Below are 22620 nucleotides of genomic sequence, written 5' to 3' on the forward strand. Positions count from 1 at the left end.
GCATTCTTACCTCTGAAGACACGGGGACATGGGGGAGGAATCTGAACAAATAGGCCTTGCTACCCCCCCTCCCAGTCTATTACCATTAGATTCTACTTTGTCCTACTGCATTTCCCCACAACTGCCTGCTCTTGATCAAACTCTGGTTCACTTCCTTCTTTGGGTCTTCATTTCCCTATGAAGGTACTTGTGCAACATAAAACTTACATTAGATAAATATGTATTATTTCCTCTAGCTGATTTGTCTCTTGTTGCAGGGACTTCAGTCAATGATCCTAAGTTATGTAGAAATAAAAGATATTTTTCTTTCCCATAGTATATAGTATATTTATCTAACTTTTCTTTTTAGGACTAGTCCTCAATAATTCATTTTATGTTTCAAGGATATTGACTACTTTCTTGGACATCTTAAAAAAATATGAGTAATTCATTGATAAGTAGACCTTTAACCGTGTTCTTTTAGTCAATATGCATGGACTCAAGATTGAACATCTCCATTTCTTTGTTAATGTAAGTGACCCAGTGTGTTAGTTAGCTTTGGTCACTGTGAAAAAATACCTGACAAGAATACTTAGCGGAGGAAAGGTTTACTTGGGATCACAGTTCCAGAGGTCTTAGTCCATGGTTGGCTGACTCCATTGTTCAGGCCTGACATAAGGCAGAACGTCCTGGTGAAAGGGCATGGGGCTGATGACTGGGAAACAGAAAGAGACAGGAAAGAGCCAGGGACAGATATCATCTCTAGGACCACATCCCCAGTGACCTACTTCCCCAGCCATACTCCACCTGTTTATCATTTTGATCAATTCCCAGAAAGTGCCTTCTAACTATTAATTAATTCAATGGATTAATCAGTGAGATCAGAATCCTCATGATTCAAACAATTCACCTCTGAACATTGATTGCTACATTGCCTAACATATAAACATCTGGGGCTACTCCAGATCCTAACCCTAACATCCAGTATGGATTTTGCCGAGTTAATTCAGCTAAGGTAAATGAATACTTATATCCTGTGACTGCACTGTGAGAAGGCGGTAAAAGGGGTGCTGTACAGCACAACATCAATTTAACATGTAATCACTTCCTTAAATTGGTAATAGATTTCTCCAAGTTAGAATCCAAGGTCTCACAACATTACCTCCAAACTGCAATGTTACCTCAACTTCACCCTCAACTACAAGTCTTTCCTTCCTTCCTTCCTTCCTTCCTTCCTTCCTTCCTTCCTTCCTTCCTTCCTTCCTTCCTTCCTTCCTTCTTCTTCCCATCACAACTAAATGTCCAGCCAAAGGGAAACCATCATAAGGGATTACATCACTTTACAGACACAGCTGGAAGAGACAGTAGCTTTGAACTGGATCAACTTTGGAATATTTTCTCCTCCTATCATTCCCCACTGATAGACTGCCAAAGTAGCCTCTGAATCCTGACACATCAGATACTTCCATTACCAACCTACATCACATTCTTGGAAATATCCATGGACTTGGTGAGAATATTTTAAGATTGATTCTCCCTTTAGCCTCAGGCTTTTCAGGAGATTTTAATTCCTTAGAGCTACAGTTTATTCATATACAGCATGGGATGAATGGCTGTGGGCAGGACTAACTGAGGTGACCTGGGTGGGTAGAGCTGCTTTAAATGGCAAGGGTCCATTGCAGATATCACAATAGATAAATGATCACTGAGGAACAGAGCAAGCAGGGTGGCCAATGTTTCACTTCAAATCCTAATCACAGAGCTGTGAGAATAGAATATTTCAGGTAATTCAAAGCCTTTCTGAAATATGAAAATATGAATGTTGATGTAAAGTTTGATTCCTGAATTCACAGGACTCCTGTGCTATGTTTTCCTATCATCATATGTTATATATCTTGGTGTCAGCTACTCAGACAGAATTTTGTTTATTCATAAATCTCTCATGTTTCAGGTTTTTCTGCTGCTTAGATAAGACAGAACACTGCTCTTAGGGGAGGAGAAGGAAGAAAGAAGATCTTTTTCCTTCCATTTTGTGTTTCTCTTTTATAGCAGAGGCAACTGTCAATAATGGATACGATCTTATCCTTGGAGAAAGAATCCCAGGATTAAACATTACATTTGCTAGACATCACTGGGATGACCAGGAGTAAAATATTCATCCTCTGTAAGCTTCCACTTCTTATCTATATTGTAGGAGGAAGCACACTTCCTTTGGGAGATTAATGTTACTAAGAAATGATCCAGCTCCCAGAATGAATCTGCCAGCACCCAGGAGTCCTGAAGCTCTGGCTCCTTTTTACTTTGCTTTTTTTTCCTTTTCCTTTTTTGGTGGAACTGGGGTTCTTGGAAGCCCTTCTACCTCCAAGATACACTCCCAGACCTATATTATACTTTTTATTTGGAAGCCAGTGCAGCTGGCTTCAAACCTGCACGATCCTCCTGTCTCCTCCTCCCAAGGGCACCCAAGCGTGAACCACCACACCCAGCTTTACTTTGTAAGTTCTTATTCCTTAGAGAAGGTATCATTCTCATTCTGGTTTGACTTCAGCATTTATTGTCAGGATCCTTCCAAAAATTCTTTTTACCATGGATTAGTAATTAAAGATATCAAATGATGTGTATATGTATGAATGTATCCCTTTAAACTTATGATGTATAATTATACTTCACCAATAACAGTACAAAAACAAGATGCCATATTTAGTGTGGTGCAATAAATATATGTACACATATCTGGTATTTGCACTGACTTCTAATACAGGGCTCCCCAAACCCTTGTGATTTCCTTCCTGAGTGACAGGATTCTTGTACTGTTAAAAGAGATCCCTTGATCTTAAATGAGTTTATATTACCCAGATTACTTTTGGGGGAGGGGTAGAATTATATAACTTCAAAACAGTATTCACCAGAAAAACAGGCCACATGACTAGATGGTTGGGACTTCCAGCCCAGTCTCCTAGGGGATGGACTTGGGAGCAAGAGAATGAGTTTAATAAACAATAACCAATAATTTAATGGATTATTGATATAACAGCAAAAATTTGTTAAAATCTCTTAGATGATAAGATTCATGGAATTTCTGAGTTGATGGATGTATCAGCACATCACAGCAATGGGTAGATGATGAGCCTGGAAGCTCAGTCCCACATCCAAGTCCCATGCCTCTCTTCTCTGTTCCTGAGTTCTGTTCTTTATAACAAACAAATGACTATAATTAGTACACTTTCTTGAATTCTGTGTTATTCTTGGGTCCTTACACCCAAGAGGTAGTCATGGGAATCCCTGAATTTGTAGTAAGCCATACACAGGTGGAGGTGGGTTGGAAATCCCATTTGCAGCTGGTGTGAGATGTGGATGCAGTTATGTGAGATTAAGCCCTACTTGTAGGGCCTATGCTAACTGAATAGTGCCAGAATTTACTTGAGTTCCTATAACTTTGTAGTATTTGAAAATTGATTAATGTCAGAAAACACACGAACACACACAGATTTTATCCAAAGAAACAAAATATAAATTTCTATATAGCTAAGTCTCATTCAAATGAGAAGAATTTCAAAAAACATATACAGAGTGTGAAGTTCATGACAATAGAAAATAGGAAAGATTAGGCTGACTGGAAAAGGGAAGAGAGCATGTATATAATTTTCTCCCCTTTTCTTGGTACCAGGGATTGAACTCAGGCACTCTACCTCTGAGATACACCCTTAACCCCTTGTGTTTCATTTATTTATTTATTTATTTATTTATTCATTCATTTATTACTTTTTAGTTTTAAAACTGGAACTTGCTAAGTTGCTGAGGCTAGTCTTGAACCTGTATTCTTTCTGTTCCAGCCTCCACCATACTGGGACCACAAGTGTGAGCCATCATGCCAGGCTTAGAAAGTATTTTTTAAAGCAGCAAAAATATACTTTGTTCACAGAAGGTCTCAGGTTTCTCAGCCACTCCATCATGTCATTATTGTTGCTCTTTCCCAGGTGAGAGAACTTCGAGTCTGAGTCTATAGCACATATGGTAGAGACAGAATGTAAATCTCTCTTATATGTACCTCTCATCCATTAGCAAATTCCATCAGCTTTACTTTCAAACTATATTTTAGGTCTGCTTACTCTTATTTTTGCATCATCCTCATCCAAACTGCCTTTATTTCTTACCTGGGCTACCACATTTGTTTCTCCCTGGGTTATCTTTCTTTCCCTCTTTCCTCTTACCCAGTGATTATTGATCCTGTTCCTCTTCTAAGTGCAACCCCCCTCCCTTTTGGGTTCTCACCATACTTAGACCAAATCCCAATCCTCCCCCTGGCTTACAAAGTGCCTACAGACATTGCCATGCCCAGCCTTCCAGACACGGGGCCTCCGTCCTCAGCTTGCTCCCAGTTGGCAACATCGTCCTCCCTGCAGCTTCTTGAGCCCACCAAATATGTTCCTCTCTTGGGAACTTCACATCACCCCTTATGTGTGCACGGCTGGCTCTCTGCTGCCACGCAGGCCCCGATGTCCATCCATTCCCATGAAGTCACTCTCTAGCACCTTGTGCTGCTTTCTGTTCTGGCTAGCACTTAATACAACATGATACTATATCGCATGTTTACTCACTTATCAAATCTCCTCTACGAGTATAAGAGCCATATCAGGGTAAGTTCATCTTGTCCCATTATATTGTCAGCACCTACAAGAACATCTCACACAATGCTATCTAAGTCGGTTGCTTCTTAAGCTAAGAAGAGAAATTAAGAAAGTTGGAATTCACTTTAAGTAAAATATCTAGAAAGATTATATCTAAAAATATGTAGAAAACGAGCATTTTCCAGTAAGCACTATGTTTCTGGCACATTTCTAGCAGTGCTGTTTCTCACCTCTCCTACCTGATGAACTGTTTTGATGGCTGCTGTCACAGCCTGTGGAGCACCTAGAGCTACTGGAAGAAAAAGACAAGAGAAATGCTAAGCAAAAGTAGGCCACCTGTAGGCTTGATACTCCTAATAAAGTATTTATTTTCAATGATTTAGTGAAAAAAGGAGAATTTCTAAAGGTGAAAAAATGGATCAAGACAATATCATTAGTTTGATCTGCACAGCAAGAGGCCTCAGAACAGGAACATATTACAATCTAAGCCTTAGAGATTTGTTTCCTGCTGTTTCTAACAATTTCTCTTCTTATAGCAATTATAAATATATTTGTCAAGTTTATGATAAGGAAATTTAAGGAAATCAGACTTGAAGTTTACATGCCTGAATCACAGATGCTCTATATTACATAAAGGAGAATATTTTCAAAAAGTTGAATGAGATCGTCCAGTGCCACACCGAAGCCATGTTTCCAGAACTGTCAGGTGAACATATGTGTTTGTAAGAGTGACAGGAATACCGTTTGGGGCAAAACAATAAAGACGATTGAGCCACTTATGAGCTGTGTCATATCTCAACATAATGTGTTAGAAATAATCCACTCATGCCGGGCGTGGTGGTGCACACTTGTAATCCCAGCATTTGGAAGGCTGAGACCAGAGGATTGTGGTTTGCAGATAGCCTCAGCTACTTAGTGAGGCCATTTGCAACTTAGTGAGACCTGGTTTCAAAAATAGAGAATAATAATAAAAAAAAAAAAAGGGCAGGGGGTGTAGCTCGGAGGTCGAATGCTCCTGGGTTCCAAACCCAGACCCGCAAAAAAAAAAAAAAAAAAAAAGAAAGAAAGAAAGAAAGAAAGAAAGAAATAATCCACTCATCCATTCATGTGGAATTTATTTCATTGATTTTTTTAAAAAGTGAAATAATGGGTGTATTAATTTTGAGTCACCCCCTCATGCCATTTTGGCATGGGCTGTATTTCTATTTTCTGTATTTCTATCTTTCTAATAAACTTCTTCAATTCTTCAAAAAAAAAAAAGTGAAATAACAAACCTTTGGGAAAAGTCAGGGCTTGAGTCTAATGCTAACCCCTATTTATTAAACAGTTCCATTATGGTTTTTATTATCAATGACTAGTATTTTACATTTTGCCTTTCAAATTTGACATAGAGGGTAAAAATAATTTATAAAGTGACCATCCATTATTTTGCTCTGAGAACAAAATGTATAAATGTATACGAGTTATTAAAGCAAAATGCAGGAACTGCATCACTTTGTTAAAGATCCAGCTTGATGAGCAAAAGGAAGGAGATTGAAGAGAAGAGAAAAGCTCACCAAGTGCCGTGCGCTTGTGTGTTTCTGTCACTCTGAACTACATTATAACATGAGGCTATGATGCACTAATGAGAGTAAATTATAAAAAAGAAAGAAGTCCTTAATTTTTGGACTGATTTTATTGCCCCAAATAATAAAAATAAAAAGCTTTAACTTCTCATATGGGAAGCTAAAATGAATTAAAAAAATCAGTATTGGCATGTGTGATTTCAGATTCAGAATAGTAGTCACAGTTCTGATTTTCTATAATTAAGCTTTCTAGGAATCCAAAGAGAAGTCAATAAATCAAATTAATGTAAATATTGAGAATAAATTTCAAAGTATACCAAAAACCCATTTGGGGGAAAACTCTGAAAATGATCAGTCATAAGTTAAAATTTATTGTGCTTAAATTACGAGGTGTTGTATTTCATGAATATTCTTCCAGTAGCAATCATCTTTCAGGATACCCCAGGGTTTCAAATTCCACTGGGGGCTGAGGCTACCTTCCAAATACAAAAAATTTCAATATGAAGAAATGATTAATGTTACTGACTTAATACCAATAGGGAGAATAAGTGGAAAGAAATTACACTAATAAAAAGAGGATTTTTCTTTAATCATTTTCTTATGAAGAACAGCAAAGTAAACTCCCGGGACAGGATGAAAGTGATGACATCCCTCAGGAAGGCACAGGACTGAAGAAATGCATATGGACAAAGATTTCTTTTCCAAGAAATAGCTCAGCATTGTGCTCTCATAAATGCCAGTGGTTGGAGCACTGAGCCATGCAGAGGTGTTTAATGATTCAGTGAGGAGATGCATTACCCTTCAGTGACATGCTCATTTGCATACACACGTTTAGCCCCAGCAGGGGGTGTGAGTTCTGGGTCTCTCACAGTAGAAATACAGCCCTTCTCAGGGAAAAGCAGTACTTTACTAAACTTTATAACCTCATTCCAAACTCCAGGTGTCAGTTTACAGCTTTCCAGATTGACATCTTAAATCAAGAAAATGTCATACATGTACAGTAACTGGCCTAATCTTTTCTGTAAATTGCTGCCTGTGGTTTTCAAAAACATAGTAAATTGCTGGCAATTGACAATGTGTCTCTCTGTACAGTGAACTTCACTTCTGCAGTTAACAAGTCAGTCTTCAATTATTCATGCATATCACCCAACATCTAGGCTCTTCTGATGGCCATTGATTTCAGAGAGCCTGGCGGCTTTTCATGTTGCACTGAAATTCATACCATGTACTCAGCCTGAAAGGTAAACTGTACACAGGAAATAACAACTACATCTCCTGCTACAGTATCTCAGTTAATGATGGCACAGCCCAGACATAATCAGTGCTTCTGATGCCCATCCTGCCCTGAAGTGGGACTAATTTCTGTTTTTCTTTTTTTTAGAGAATTAAACTAACTTTGTTATATGGAATTTTTCTGTCAGATAATTTTTTTAACAATTTTTTTATTGAACATAAATAGTATACATTTACACTATATTTGGTGCCCTCTCCCCCCCGGCCCCTTTTTCTCTTCCCCCCTCCCACCAATGGTTGTCCAGGTTAACCATGTCTTATTCATAATTTTACACATGTTCAGGTGTAGACCCTCATTAATCAAGATCGGCCTTTCGCCTCTCCTATCTTTCCATTAAAACTTAGCTAGTATTTCCCCTCTAATATCTGGAGATACAAAGGGCTAATAGATACATGAAAAGATGTTCTTCATCACTGGCCATCAGGGAGATGCAAATCAAAACTACACTGAGATTCCATCTAACCCCAGTCAGAGTAGCAAGCATAAAGAAATCAAACAACAACAAATGCTGGCGAGGATGTGGGGAAAGAGGAACTCTTTTACACTGTTGGTGGGAGTGCAAACTAGTTCAGCCACTATGGAGATCTGTGTGGAGATTCCTAAGAAAGGTGGGAATAGATCCACCATATGATCCAGCTCTACCACTCCTGGGTATCTTTCCAAAGGGGTTGAATTCAGAGAAATACAGCAACATATGCATACCTATGTTCATAGCAGCACAATTTGTAATAGCCAAAATATGGAACCAACCCAGATCACCATCAACAGATGAATGGATAGCAAAACTGTGGGAAATACACACAATGGAATTCTATTCAGCCATAAAGAAGAACAAAATTATGTCATTTGCAAGGAGATGGAAAGCCCTGGAGAGCATCATGTTTAGTGAGATCAGCCAAGCACAGAAGGAGAAGATACACATGTTTCCTCTAATTTCTTGAACTAGTACTTAAAAGAAATTTAATATCCCTAATCTTTCAAATACACAGAAAAGGTATTTTCTTCATTAATCTTAGAATTACAGGGCAAGAATAAATGACAAATTCTGCCCACAAACTCCAATATCAGATGGCTCACTTAGAAATGATGCCATCAAACTGTGGCACATTGTTCTGAAGACAGGGTCAAATCAAGCCCCCAAACAGATCAGCCAAAATAAACTTTTGTTGCTAAAGTAAGTATAGGAGTATGGTGCTTGTTCTGAAAGCACTTCTCAACTCAATATCATTTTCTTCCAGCAGCATACTTTCTTAAGGGGATTTTGCAGAAAGCTTATTTATCTTTCCTTGAAATACTTTTTGAATCAGTAGTGGCTCTAAGCTAAGTAGTGGAGCCATTCAGTGAAACAGTCTTATATTTGAGAAACGTATTTGTTCATTTATGCTTGGGAAAATTAACTCCACACATCCCCTAAAGGACCCCAGCGGACTGACACTTTCTCCTAGCTGTTCCAGAACTGATATTTCTAGGGCACTGATAGATAAGGTCTGTAATTTGAGACCTCCTGTATTTAGAACTTGTTTAGCAAAGCAAGACCATCTCCCATGGATAACGATCTAAGAGTTGATTCACATGATCCCATAGAATTCTCCCTCCAGTGGATGCTGGTCCTTGGAGTCTAGGTCTTAGCCTTTAGTGACCATTATCCTACTCTCTACTTTTATAAAATCAAGTGGTTTGGGCTCCATTTGAGAGAAAATACATGCTATTTTTCTGTGTCTAAATTGTTTAAATTAACATGATGTCCTCCAATTTTATCCATATTACTACAAGTGACAGGATTTCATTATTTTATGGCAGAATAGTATTCTATAGTACATATGTCACATTTTCTTTATCCATTCACCTGTTGATAGATACCGTGGTTGATTCGAGTTCAGTTATCTCTTTGATACAATGATTTCATTTCCTGTGGATGTATAACCAGTAGTGGGATAGTTGTGGTGATTCTCTCTCTCCCTCTCTCTCTCTTTCTCTCTACACACACACACACACACACACACACACACACACGCACACACACACGATTACTATACACACAACTGAATGCCTTATTGCCTCTGTACTTATGTTAATGCTGAGCCAGAAAGTATGAAAAAAGAAATCATTCCTAGACCCTTACAAAGGTTGGAGAGGCCCTGGCTCAACCCTGATCACCAGACCTCAGATGCTTCTTCTGCCTTCTCTCCATTAATTCTGTCATTCTTGCCTCCTTTCAGTGGCCTATGCTGAGACCACCCAGTTCTGCCATGGTTTTTGAGCAATCTTCACACCAGGTCCTTCTCTTTTTGCTTCTTTATCAGTCTTCTTTAACAATGGGGAGCTTGAATCCCTCATGTTTCCTTTTCTGAGCAGGTCTACGATGCATCCCAGGCAGTCCTGCCAGGATGAACAGACACTGACCTATAAGGACCTTCATGCCAAAGAACAATCTCATCACACAGATTTATGGACTGTCAATCTTAGCCCCACCTTGTATCAGGAGAACTCAAAACACATTGCCCTTCACATTTCTCATCTGGATATTAATCTCTGGGCAGTCATTTCCCATATGCCTCCCTCTGTACCTAGTTTGATCTTCTCACCATTCCTCTCAGCTTGCAATCTCAGGTCTACCCTTTCTAAGCTAGAGCTCTTGCACCAGAGGAGCTTGTGGTGCAACGGCAGGCTTCCAGTGGCTGCTGCAGTCAGGAAACTCATGAATCAACTGTTCAGATACTATCAGGGCCATCATGCTCATGACAAGACCCCAGTTCAGTCTGAAGCCTCAGACCTACAATTCCTCATGGTGTCACAGCACAGTGGCTCCTCTACATAATTTCTCTGTAGAAAAAAGAACCTTTAAGACACAGTTATTATAACTAAGCATGGTAGCACATGCCTGTAATGCCAGTACTTAGGAGGATAAAAAAAATGATAGGAGGTTCACAGCCAGCCTCAGCAACTTAGTGAGCTCTTTCACAGTTTAGTTAGATCCTGTTTCAAAATAAAATAGGGCTGGGGCTAGAGCTCAGAGGTAGAATGCCTCTTAGTCCAATCCCCAACATCCCCCCCAAAAACACACAGAGAAAAATACAATTAATGTTTCTTGTGACTCCATTCCCCCAAACAGGCTGCATAAGAAATTTGATAAAAAGCATTGAAATGACTTGTGTTTTGCCTTCGTCGTGCACTTGGGAGTAGTGCTGTAACTGTCCTCTTAGACTCCTCTGTTACTGCAGCTCCCTTCTATTGATTTCAATCAGAATTTGAATGAATGGTATAATTTTTATTTTATGAGGCTACCCAGTGGCATACTGTTATTCTGGCTCACAAGAGTGAGTAAATGCAGCTGAACATGTTTATCAGGCTCCCTTTTGTAAACTTGTGAACCATTGCAAATGTCACCTGAAATTCTCTATCACTAGGATTGTACCCGTAATTGATGTTTCACAACAAAGAGACTTTGTCTTCAAAACAAACTAATTAACATCACAACAAGAAATTCTAAAATCTTAATAGCATTTACATGTGTTCTACTTGTTCTCCACATTGTTCTTCTAAAATGATCCCGTGTTCAATTGACTGCAGCAGAGATTCTGCAGCAGCATCTCTAAATTGTCTTTTAAAAGCACAACAAAATACCCCATTAAAAACTATAACAGTGTGGATTCTCTGCAGTACAAACATTTTTTGACAATAATGCTTAAATGGCAATTTGGCAGCCATGGTCTATTCGGAATGTTATATATCAAGAGGCTTAACAAAATTTCTTGTATTGGAATAACTATAGACTTATCAAAATTTTGCTCTATGAAGGTTTCTGGAAGAATTGGCCATATTTAGAGATTCATCAGGAGAAGCCACTATAGTAGTTGCAATAGATCAAGGCCAGCCTGAGGTGAGGATCCCTGGCAGCTTTCAGTATTAGCCTAAGGTTGGCTCTGTAAAATGATGACTACTTCCTATCTTCTCTCCTAAACTGAAACCTGGATCATGGAGAGAAGGTATGTCAAGGGCTCCACTGTTAAGTATGAGGTGATTAGCTTCAAGTTGGAAAGGAACAGATTTGAATCAGACAATGAAACGGAGTTTTCATGACCATCACTGTTATATAGCCTATAATCAGTGCCCTAAAGAATCACAGGAGAATTTGAGAGAGAAGACTTTTGAGAGTTTATTTATTTAAAAAATAAAACCATTTCATGATTATGATACAATGAATTTAGGCAATGACCTGAATACACTGGCAAAATATTTACCTTTCTTAAAAAATTATATATATTATATATGCCAACAGATCTCTAGGTAGTTAGTCAGTTATCCCTGCATAAATCTCATTCAATATAGTGATTCTAATCATATAACAAAAATATGCTGCTTTTCATAAAATAATATATCTGTCTGCCAGTTTTAAAGAAAAAATTATTTGAACCCCTAATGAAACATTATAAGATTGCAACACAAATTGGCTCACTCTCAACAGAACTTTAATAACTGGACAGATATAGGCATCTCACCAAAACCAGCCAATATGACAGACAAAACTCCTATTTCAGGACAGCATGGTTTATATATACTAAAATATCAGCCCAGGACCCTAAATGTATCCCTATTCTAGTGAACCAAGTATATAGTTTTCCAATGTATTCATTGACATAGATGTTCCATTTGCTTCATGATATAGTAAATAGAATATGATTCTCATAGTTTCAGAAGTATGCATAGTTTTGGTAGGTTTCTAGGAAGTGATTTCTTTGTCACTTACCAGACATATTGTTCTTTTTTTTTAGAATTTTATTGATGCCATGTAATTACGTATCTGTGTGACATTATGGCATATCAGTAGAATCAGTAAGTTGTGTTTAAAAATAAAAGACAACATACTAGCCATCATGGATTTAGTTTGAAATTATGATCAGAAAAATAACCCTATGAGACAAAAATATGTAGAATGTTTTGCAAAAAATAATGGATAGATTGGAAGCAACAGACCTGCACAGATAATCTGCTTCCTATGCCATTGTGTTATGCAGACGTCTGCTCTGTCTACAATTTTTTTTACCTGAAGGTACCCGTCCAAAGCCAATGCTGATATAAGAATCCAACCTTGAAGGAAAATGGATCTCAATCAAGAAAAATATCTTCCCCAGTAAGCACACAAGAACAATTCAGAGTGCTTGGTCAGAGTGAGCCTTGAAAAAGAAAAATTACTCCGTGGATGCTGCCTGACTGCCCAGGTGAATGATTCCCCTGAAGATTTTTAGAAGAGAAGAGACTCTCATGAACAATGATGTCAATTTCAGTCAAAAGAAGCCCACAAGGTACTACTATTGCTTTTCAGGGAAATGGCTTACATCTCCTTAATAATCCAAATGTCCACGAGTCAGAAAGTGGTATTAAGACGTGACACAGAGCAACAAATGCAGGTGGGTCCTTGAATGTGGAAGGGGATGCGGTGTAATGGGGATCATCAAGACCTGACATCTTCATTACTGCTCATGTGCCAGGAGCAAGTAGCCTTTCCTAGCTGAGGTTCCTTATCTATAAAATAAAGATAATAACATTTATAATAGGGGTAAGAATGAAAGATAAAGAGCCCATGGATAGCAGCTGAACAGTGTAGAAAAAGAGAAGAGTTAGCCCATCTCCCTCCTCTAGCCTCTACCTGTAAGTTTTAGAAGGACCCTGATCAGTGTTCACAATTAATATAGGATAAGTCTTTATAGAATATCTTATATTCCACTTTGTGTTTCATGTATGCTTATGCACACTCACATACATTCAGAATTCTAAGAAAATGTGATACATTCAAATTTCCCTAAGATCACTAATATGTAATTTCCACATATCTCCCAAGAGAAATCAACTAGAAAAATATTAACTTGAAATTTCTACAATTTGAGATAATCAGAAAGATGTTATTAAGACATCAGCCTAATTCTTTTGGAGTTAAAAAAAAAAAAAAAACAGTAGAGGGATGAAGAGGGCCTGGAGAAGGAAGGTAGGGAGAGAAGGGAGACTTGATGCGGGAAACAGTGCCATGTACTTATAAAAAATTAATATCAGTGCCAAAGTCAATATCATGTATGGGGAAGGGAGGGGGCAGGTGGGATCCTAGGGGAAGCTCACCAAGTGATGTGTGAATGCATGACCCTGTCACTCTGAATTTTACCATATGTGATTACAATTTACCAATAACATATAAGTAAAATTACTGATTAAATTTAAAATACTACAACTTGAGTTCTCAAAATAACTTATTTTTCAGTAACCTTATATATAGGAAATGAGATGGGTTTTCATTTCACACTTTGAATGTATTGCTAGGGAGGGAAAATTGGCTTCAAGTCTTGTAACTTCTCAAGAAATGGCAATAACTTATTAATTGTGCCCTTGGTGCTCTTAAAATGTGGCATGAGAAACAGCCTCAGAGACTTCCAAAGATGCTTAAAGTATTCCTCAAGGAAGCAGTAAGGACACTAGAAGAATCTGCCTGCAAATATATATCAAGAATCTATTTATGTGTTGAAGGGGAGGATTTAATTAATAGCACTACAGCTGTGAAGTTAATATGCAGATGTGAGGTTCTATCACTAGGGACTGATTCCTACTTTTTAAAACAAGTCACTCAGTCCTACAAATTTTCCTTTTTACAGCTCTCATGTACTATTAAACATATGTCTCCAAGGTTTTCAGGATAAGGAGTATGTCTGAATTCTCCAATAATAATAATAAAGATGATGATGTCCATGGTAATAAAGAAAGCCACTATTTGTTGAAACCTCACAATGTGCCAAGATCCTTTCTAAACCCTGTGTATGTATTATCTTATTGAATTCTTTCAGTGACCCAATAACATCAGTGCAATGGTTTTACTTATTTTGTGGAAAAAGGAAATCAAGGTTCCAGCATAAGTGCAGACACATTTAGCTATTTACACACAGAATTCCTACCCCTACACGCCACATTTTTTAAAAGCAGGTCATTCATTTCCTTCAAGTGCTCGAAAATATGGGGAGAAATAGGACGCTCAGGGTCATAATGACAAAAGTCCACTGCAGGACTGGCTGGAAAGCAGTGAAAATAAAGAGAAAATCTAGAGGTGTGATGAAGGACCTCATCATGGGCCGGAGGTGTAATTATTTTTGCCCACAAGAATGGAATCCATCAATTAATAAGAATAGTTAGGTGGTGTTCTGGAATGACATTTCTGTCTTTCATAAGCCTGTCCCAGTTTTCTCTATGGAAATGAATTTTTTTCCACAGGTTTTGGAATCAGACTTCTTATCTTAGACCCTGCTCCAGCCTGCCCTGGCAAAGAAGCAGATGGTGAATCCAGATAGTACAATCACATCCTCCCATTGCCCTTCAGGAATTTGAATAGTAACAGATGAACAACAATTGGAACCTCTCTCCAGCTAAGCAGTTGTCTTCTGACAAAACAGTCCCCACTTCTGGGCCTCCAGCACCACCCTACCTCCCTGCTGTTCCCACACCTGGCTCTCCAGCCTCTAGTTCTCTAAGTCCTTATCTTTCCATCACCGACTCTTCCACATGTATGGTTTGAAGATGGTTTCTGTAACTCAAAAATCCCAGAACAGTCCATGATTACTAGTTTATAAGGACTTTGATTTTCAGAGCAAATTATGGTTTTTATTTATGGCTTTGTTTTAGATTTCATCCTACATGAACTCCTACTGGCAATTGCTTCTGTTACTCAAGACATCTAAGATATCTAAATTCTATAATGCAAATTTTTCTCCATCTTTCATAAATTAAAGTTTAACATAATAAATAAAAAACTAAACTAAAATTATATATATATATATACATATATATATATATATAGTCTGAAAAAATGTCTGCAGTCAGGTTATAGGGTTGGTTAGACTGGATTGCAGATAAAGAACTTTTATTATAAATAAATTATAAGTAAACTAATATAAATAAAATGGTCTTGTGACACCAATAACTGCATTCTGGAAATAGACCTTATAAAAATATATTACATTAAAAATCAGTGAGAAGTTTATGAAGTAAATATTGTTTGTACCTTTGGACCATTATTGGCAAAACTATCTCTTTAGATCATCACCTTACACAATCTAGGAAAATTAAATTCCAAAGGATTAAAGAGTACTTTTAGCATAACATAAAACGTAAAAAGACAAGCTAGGAACAAAAAGAGTGGGGAAGCTGGTTATTGAGGACATTGAAAGATATTAAATTTTAAAGAAATCATAATTAAGAAGATAATATAAAAATATTATTTCTTTCTACTGTTTAATTATTCTCCACCTACACCATCTAAAATGAGAAAAGGGATATATTTGTGCTAATGATGCTCTGTATACTCATATTTTGCAGCTAACAGAATGAAGAACTTTTTGAAGAAAAATTTTGCAAAATATATCAGGAACCTTTAACATTTCACAAAATGAAATGTTATGAAAGAGCATGCACGTAAAAATGGTGTTTTCTTAGCCAGGAATGGTGGTGCATGCCTGTAATCGCAGTATGTAGGAGGCTGAGACTGGAGGATTGCAGGTTCAAAGATAGCGTCAATAACGTAATGGAGGCAATCTAATAAAAACCCTCTTTCAAAATAAAAAAATAAAAAAGGTTGTGTGTGTACCTAGGAGATAGTAGAATGCCCCTGTGTTTAATCCCTAGTATCCACCAACACACCTTGATGTAATATATAAAAATGAAATGTATTAACCAAGGATTAAGTAGCAGTATGAAAATTCATTTTAATAAACTGTATTTTTAAAATATTAGAGTATAGATTTTCCCTACAATAGAATTTCAAAAATACTTATAAAAACAGAAAATGACAAACCATAGCAATACAATGTGTGTAGAATAAACATAAATCAAAGTATTTATGATGACAATCTTTGAATGGCAGAACCAAAGTAATGTTTCTTCTTGTGACTTTTAATTGTGACTTTTACATTACAATAGCAAATATAACTCTTACCCTAGAAAACTCCTTTTTCCTTGGGAACAAAAAGAAAAAAATCCCAAATTATAGTTTCTTTCTAATAAAATAAACTATTTAAGCATTAATAACTATCACTTTTCCAGGCATAGTGCACACACATGTTATCCCAGTATTTGAGAGGCTGAGATAGGAGGTTAGAAGGAATTGAAGACAGCTTCAGCAATTTAGTGAGGCCCTCAGCAACTTAGGGATCTTGTTTCCAAATAATAATAAAAATGGCTGGAGGTGTTGCTTGGAGGCAGAATCCTTCTGCGTTCAAAACTCAGTACCAAAAACAAAAAGGAAAAAAGAAAAGGAAAAAATGTAATAACATCTTTAAATGCACTTTGACTATAAATGTTTTTGCCATCTGAAGAGTGGCATTTCTCATCTGCAGGGCAGATGACTCGTCATTAAAGGACACATTTGGATGTGTGTAATTACATATCTCCTTTCTCTACTGATCTTGATAATTAGTATTGTTTCTTCTTGTTTCTTGATCATTCCTACTAGTAAATTGTCACTTTATAAATTTTTAAAAGAAACAACTATGGGATAATAGATATAGTTAAATTAATCTTTTTAAGTGGCAGCTTATATCATTGACATTTAACTTTTCTAGTATCAATTTAAAACTATATTTTTCTAAACACTGCTTTGGATTTACTCATAAATATTAATTTGTTGTAATTTTTATTATGTACATCAAAATACTTTTAATTTTTTCCTAAATTTCTTCTTTGATTTGTGGATTATTTAAAAATTCCTGAATTTCCAAATATCTAAAGATTTTGTAGAGGTCTTAGAACTATGCATTTCAAAGTACTCTTCTTTTTGTGGCTAGAGAAAATCTCTGTACCATTCAAGTCACTGGAAATTTACTAGAACTTTATGACCCAGAATACAATTTTGCTCCTTGTTCCATTTGCATTTGAAAAGAATATGTTTTTTTTCAGTTTCAAATGTAATGCCCTATACATGTCAGCTTGACAAATTGGTTTGCTGTGTCCTTCTGTTCTTTTCTTTCTGATAAATTATCTCTATTTCTTCTATCAATAATCACAAAAAGAATATTAAACTATTCATCTATGTTTATGGATTTGTCAACTTCTTCCCTTACTATTGCCAGTTTTTGTTTCATGAACTCTAAAACTTTGGCACAGTTTAAGATTATTATGTCTATTTGAAACATTTACCCTGTTGTTATTATTATAATAAAACATGTCTATTTTTCTGTATTAATAGTCTTGACTTGATGTTTACTCTATTTCTGATATTAATGTGGCCACAAAATTTTTCTTCTGATTATCATTTGCATATCATATTTTCCCATCTTTTATGTGTCAATGCATATATGTATTTATATTTAAAACGTATTTTATATAAATAACATTGATACTGTTTTTCAAAATATGCAATGTTCTTATCTGCTTTCATTGGAATGTGTAGCTTATTTATACTCCATATGGTTATTGATACAGTTAGATTATAAACTGTCAGTATTATTTAGTTTTTATTTATACCATCTGCTTTGAAGTTTCTTACTGTTTGTACCAATTTATTTTTTTAATTCCAGTTACTCTAGGGTAGTGATTCTCAAACTTTGTGGCCTCAGTCATCTTTTGTAATCTTAAAAGTTAATGAGCATCCCGAAGAGCTTTCGCTTATGTAGATTACATTCATCAATATTTATCTTATTATAAATTAAAATGAGGCATTTTAAAACACAAGAGCACATAAGCACCATTAGTCTTCTAAGCATCACATGGACCTCTGTTTCCATTATCACCTGCCTGTGGGGCTGCTCACTGCCTTGCAGGTGAGCCAGGTCTGTTTTCCTTTTGTGGATGGGAACTGTGAGCAACAGAGCACTGTGGGATACATGCCCACCACTCGTAGGCTGTGCTTGTCTTTGAAATAACTCCCCAATCCACAGGCATGATGTGGAAATTGCTCTGAATACCACTTTTAGATTCTCTATTCCAGAAAGTGTGTTTGAAGTAAAAAAAAAAATAAAAAAATAGAGTGGTTTCTATTAATCTGCCCATCTTCACAATTCCAAGAAATACCTTATGAATTAGCTGGAGATGGAGAGCTCTAGAAAGTTAGTACATAAGCCACAAAATGTTTGTCGAGGAATTTCTTGTATAATGGAATCCAGCCTGGAAGAGTGGCAGAGGTAGGTGTGTTTTTTCAAGAATCTATAACTTTGCTCCATTTTTAAGATTAGATTTTTTTTTACAGATTCCAACTAAGGTTGAACTAGCTGAAGTGGCTAGCTGGCAGGATATTACCAGTATTGGAGGCAATAAGAAGGAGACCAAGGGAAAATATTTAGGATGTTTCTTTCAGAGTCATCTGTCTTTTTAATGGTCAAGGATTCTTGTATGACTGCTTAATGGCATTTGAATGGGTGATAAAATGAGTAACTGGGACTACTATGTCCATATTTAAAAACTTTATTCCCAAAGAAATTAAACAACCAAACAGAAAAAACTCTTCGGCATGTATATTGATATTTTAGAAGTAATTACAAAAACTAATTCATAAAAACAAGCATGAGCAGGAGTGGAAAGCAGATTTGTAAGGAACAAATGACTGTTGCTAGTCATTTTGATCACTCTGCAGAGTTGTTTCAGATCTAACCTGAGGTACCACACACGATGTGCATAAACAGTGCTAAACAGTCAACAGATATTTACTACTATCATTACTGGCAAAGCTGGCCCTGTTATGATATTCATGCAGACTCAGCAGTGTTAAATGAGTTGCTAATGGCCCATAGTTAATAAGCACCAGAGATAAGATTTGAGCTGAAGACTTATGATTTGAAATTCAGTCTTTTTTCAATACATTATGATGCCGATTCCACACTACAAATTTCCTCTAGTCTAATTTAGTCTAAATAAGTTTATGTGGAAGGAAATAAAAGATCATTTTTACCCCACAAATAAAACCATGATTTAAAATGACCATTCATATCCCAACACAGAAAATACTTGGGGTTTAAAATGCTATGCTTATTACTTTAATTCATCAGATTTGCATTTTAAAGCTACTTCATAATCTGCATTTACAGTTGCTACTTGGACATAGACTGAAGTGCTTTTTCCTGTCTTAGAAATTAGTGGTGAAATGCAACTAATAACAGAAATATTTACAGTAGATGTTGGCACACATGCATAAAACTGAGTATTGGACATGTCATTTCTGTTTCCTAAATACACTTACCTATGTGAAAAACAATAACAAGCTCTAATTTTAAAGTTATTATATTATATAAAAATACTCACTTGTGTTGCTCCTGGAAAAAATCCTTTAAGAATATTTTGCTCTCAATGGATCTAACATGCTTTTTTTTTTTCTTACCATAAGGACTTGATTTAATTCTAAAAGTATATGTGCTGGTCAAGATAAGTCAAGATAAGTTTTCTTAGATTTTCTTAAATAAATTCTACTTAGAAAGGAAATGACCATTTTGCTATTTAGAACTCGAGATTGTTGGAATAGTTAGAAAAACATACTTGATAATGAAATATCTAAAAAATAATGGCAGCTTTCTTATACTTTTTGTGATTTTACTGTTTTGTATAGTGGAAATTGTGTTTGGCTTAACAAGAAAAAATCAAGAGCCACATTAAAATTTAGCAAACATTGCTTTTACATTTAGATAACAATCAAAAGGCATTTTTGCAGGAGGCATAATGACATTTGACAGTGACATCTTCTGACACGTCTAGACAGAAAGAAATAACATGTGTATCATGCTGAGTTAAGACAACTGTCTTCTGTTTGACCAGGATTTTAGAAAAGGAATCTCCATGTTAAGAGACATGAGCTCTACTTAGATATACAAAGATTTCATTCTTTGTCAATCCTTTTTATCTACTTTAACACAAAAGTGTGCAGAATCAATTTTTTACTTAACTTTTGGAAATGAGATCACTGTGAAATTATATATATATATATATATATATATATATATATATGATTTAAAGAAGTTTATTAGAAATATAGAAATACAGAAAAAATAAATACAGCCACATGCCAAAATGGCATGAGGGGGTAACTCGAAATGAATACACTATCTATCTATCTATCTATCTATCTATCTATCTATCTATCTATATCTATCTACATCTATCTACATCTATCTATCTATCTATCTATCTATCTATCTATCTATATTAAATGGACATAAGAATATCTTGGAGGCAGAGTTCTACTTCAGTATTAAAACCAAAATCATAAGGGAATAATTTTGAAGTTATTCTTTCCTGAATGATATCCAGGTTCTTTTTTATTACTATTATATTTGTGATGTTACTTAGATTACAAGTGAAATTTTTTATATTGCACTTAGTATTTGTAAGTGCAATCTTTTCAAAATATACTTTAAGGGCATGATAAACTTACCTTAGAAAGGCCACCTACTTCCAAATAAAAGCAGATAATGAACACATTCCAGGTGATCCAGAGGGCAGTCCACACTGTGTACTGGAGAGAAGGAGGGAGGGAGAAAGAGAAGAAAAATATGGAGATAAAAGGTATGTATTTTAAATAAGTTGATAATAAAAATGTTAGTAAGTCTAAGTCTTCTGGGATGAAACAAACAGAGAATACTCTAAAAGGAATCCTAAGATACAGATATTAAAACTCCAATGGCTTCTACTACCTTCAGTGGAGGCCAAATAAACCCAGATTTATTTTTAAAGTCCTTTGCTTACTTGCAGGTACTGTCACATCTAAGAACTTGTTTGATTTGTTTTCTGAGTATTTTCTTCTCAGGGAATAAAATTATAAAAATTTTCTGGGAGTTCAGGTAACCTACTATCTATCTATCTATCTATCTATCTATCTATCTAATCTTTAAGTTATAATATTAAACTGCAGAAATTTTAGGCATGTTAGTCAAAATACAGAGTTTCCATAAATCTGGTGAAAACTTTGTTTGAAAATGGATTTGTGGAGTAATTTAACAATATTTCAACTGCTATGTTATTTTATTGAGAGTAGAGCATGTACCTCTATAATTAAATAATACAATTACAAACATAAATATTTTTAAAATCACAAAAATTAACAAATAAAAATATACTTTCCTACAGCGTCTTGGTTAATCTTCATTGAGGTGGTTGTAGATTGAACTAATGAACAGTGAGGTATTAGGGCTCACGTCCCCTTCCCTGTCCCACTTTCTTATGAAGACAAAGAAAACCAGAGCACTGATACAGCTTTAATGACTAAGAAAAATACTCACTATAAACCACAATTAATATACTAAACAGTTTACCCATTTATTTGACATTACCAGAAAAATCTATAAATTATAATTTTTTTAACTGGCTATATCAATTATTGCTTTCTATGAGTGATTTACAATCACTGAATACTATTTTCAAATTAAAATAAATATTGAAATAATTCTTTAAGTTTATTATGTGTCACACAACAGAATGATTATTTTTACATATTGTATAAAATAGCCATGCTTCTATTAGAAACCTTATCAGAACTATTTAATTACTTGTAAAATAAAGTTTGCATTTTGTGTTTTTGTTGTTTATGATTTTTAAAGGCTTTAAAATAATTTATAGGGTGGGGATTGGGTAAGGGTAATTGGGTGATGTGTGCATGTATGTCTCCACCATCTTTTATTATTGGGGTCTGCTCAACCACCTGACAAAACTTCCGATGAATCAGCAACATGTAGTGTTGAGAGGATATGGAGGGTGTAACTACTCCCCTTGCCCCCACTAGCCCAATTTAGTAATGTTGAGCCTTATTGGCTCAAATAAAACTTCTGTGTTCGTGAACCCCTCGTCCATTCTATAATGATTGGCTACAAGTTATGTGCTTTGCTCATGCAGGAGTGACCTTTAGCATGATAGGTTAGAATAGTTTCCTGTTGGAAATCCCCCTTGTGGTTATTTGCTTTAAATTGGGTTGCCTGAGATAAATAAACAAGATCCTGCTTGACTCGACTCCCGGCTCGTGTGCTTCTGTTTGGGCCGTCGGCACTCACCTTCCACTCAATCCCATCGCTGACAGGCTGGATCCGTCATTTTATTCCATTAAGATGTATGACTACAATGCATTGATTAAAAAAAAAACCTAAAAAATGATTTAATGCATTTGTATAGTCCTATACGTGGATATATTTGATATCACATTTTACTTTTTTCG

General features: G+C 35.9%; 1 protein-coding gene across 1 annotated transcript in view; it reads right to left on the minus strand.

Annotated features, from left to right (window-relative positions):
- The window catches only part of NKAIN3 (sodium/potassium transporting ATPase interacting 3), a gene marked incomplete at both ends in the record, with an annotated part of 672646 nt that overhangs the window by 304599 nt on the left and 345427 nt on the right, over positions 1-22620 (minus strand). Inside the window, one exon of the mRNA XM_080695337.1 lies at positions 20851-20931. Coding sequence (XP_080551463.1) covers positions 20851-20931 — 81 coding nt within the window. The remainder of the gene's footprint in view (positions 1-20850; positions 20932-22620) is intronic.

This window comes from Muscardinus avellanarius (genome assembly GCF_963383645.1).
Source record: "Muscardinus avellanarius genome assembly, chromosome: 4".
Lineage (NCBI taxonomy): Eukaryota > Metazoa > Chordata > Mammalia > Rodentia > Gliridae > Muscardinus > Muscardinus avellanarius.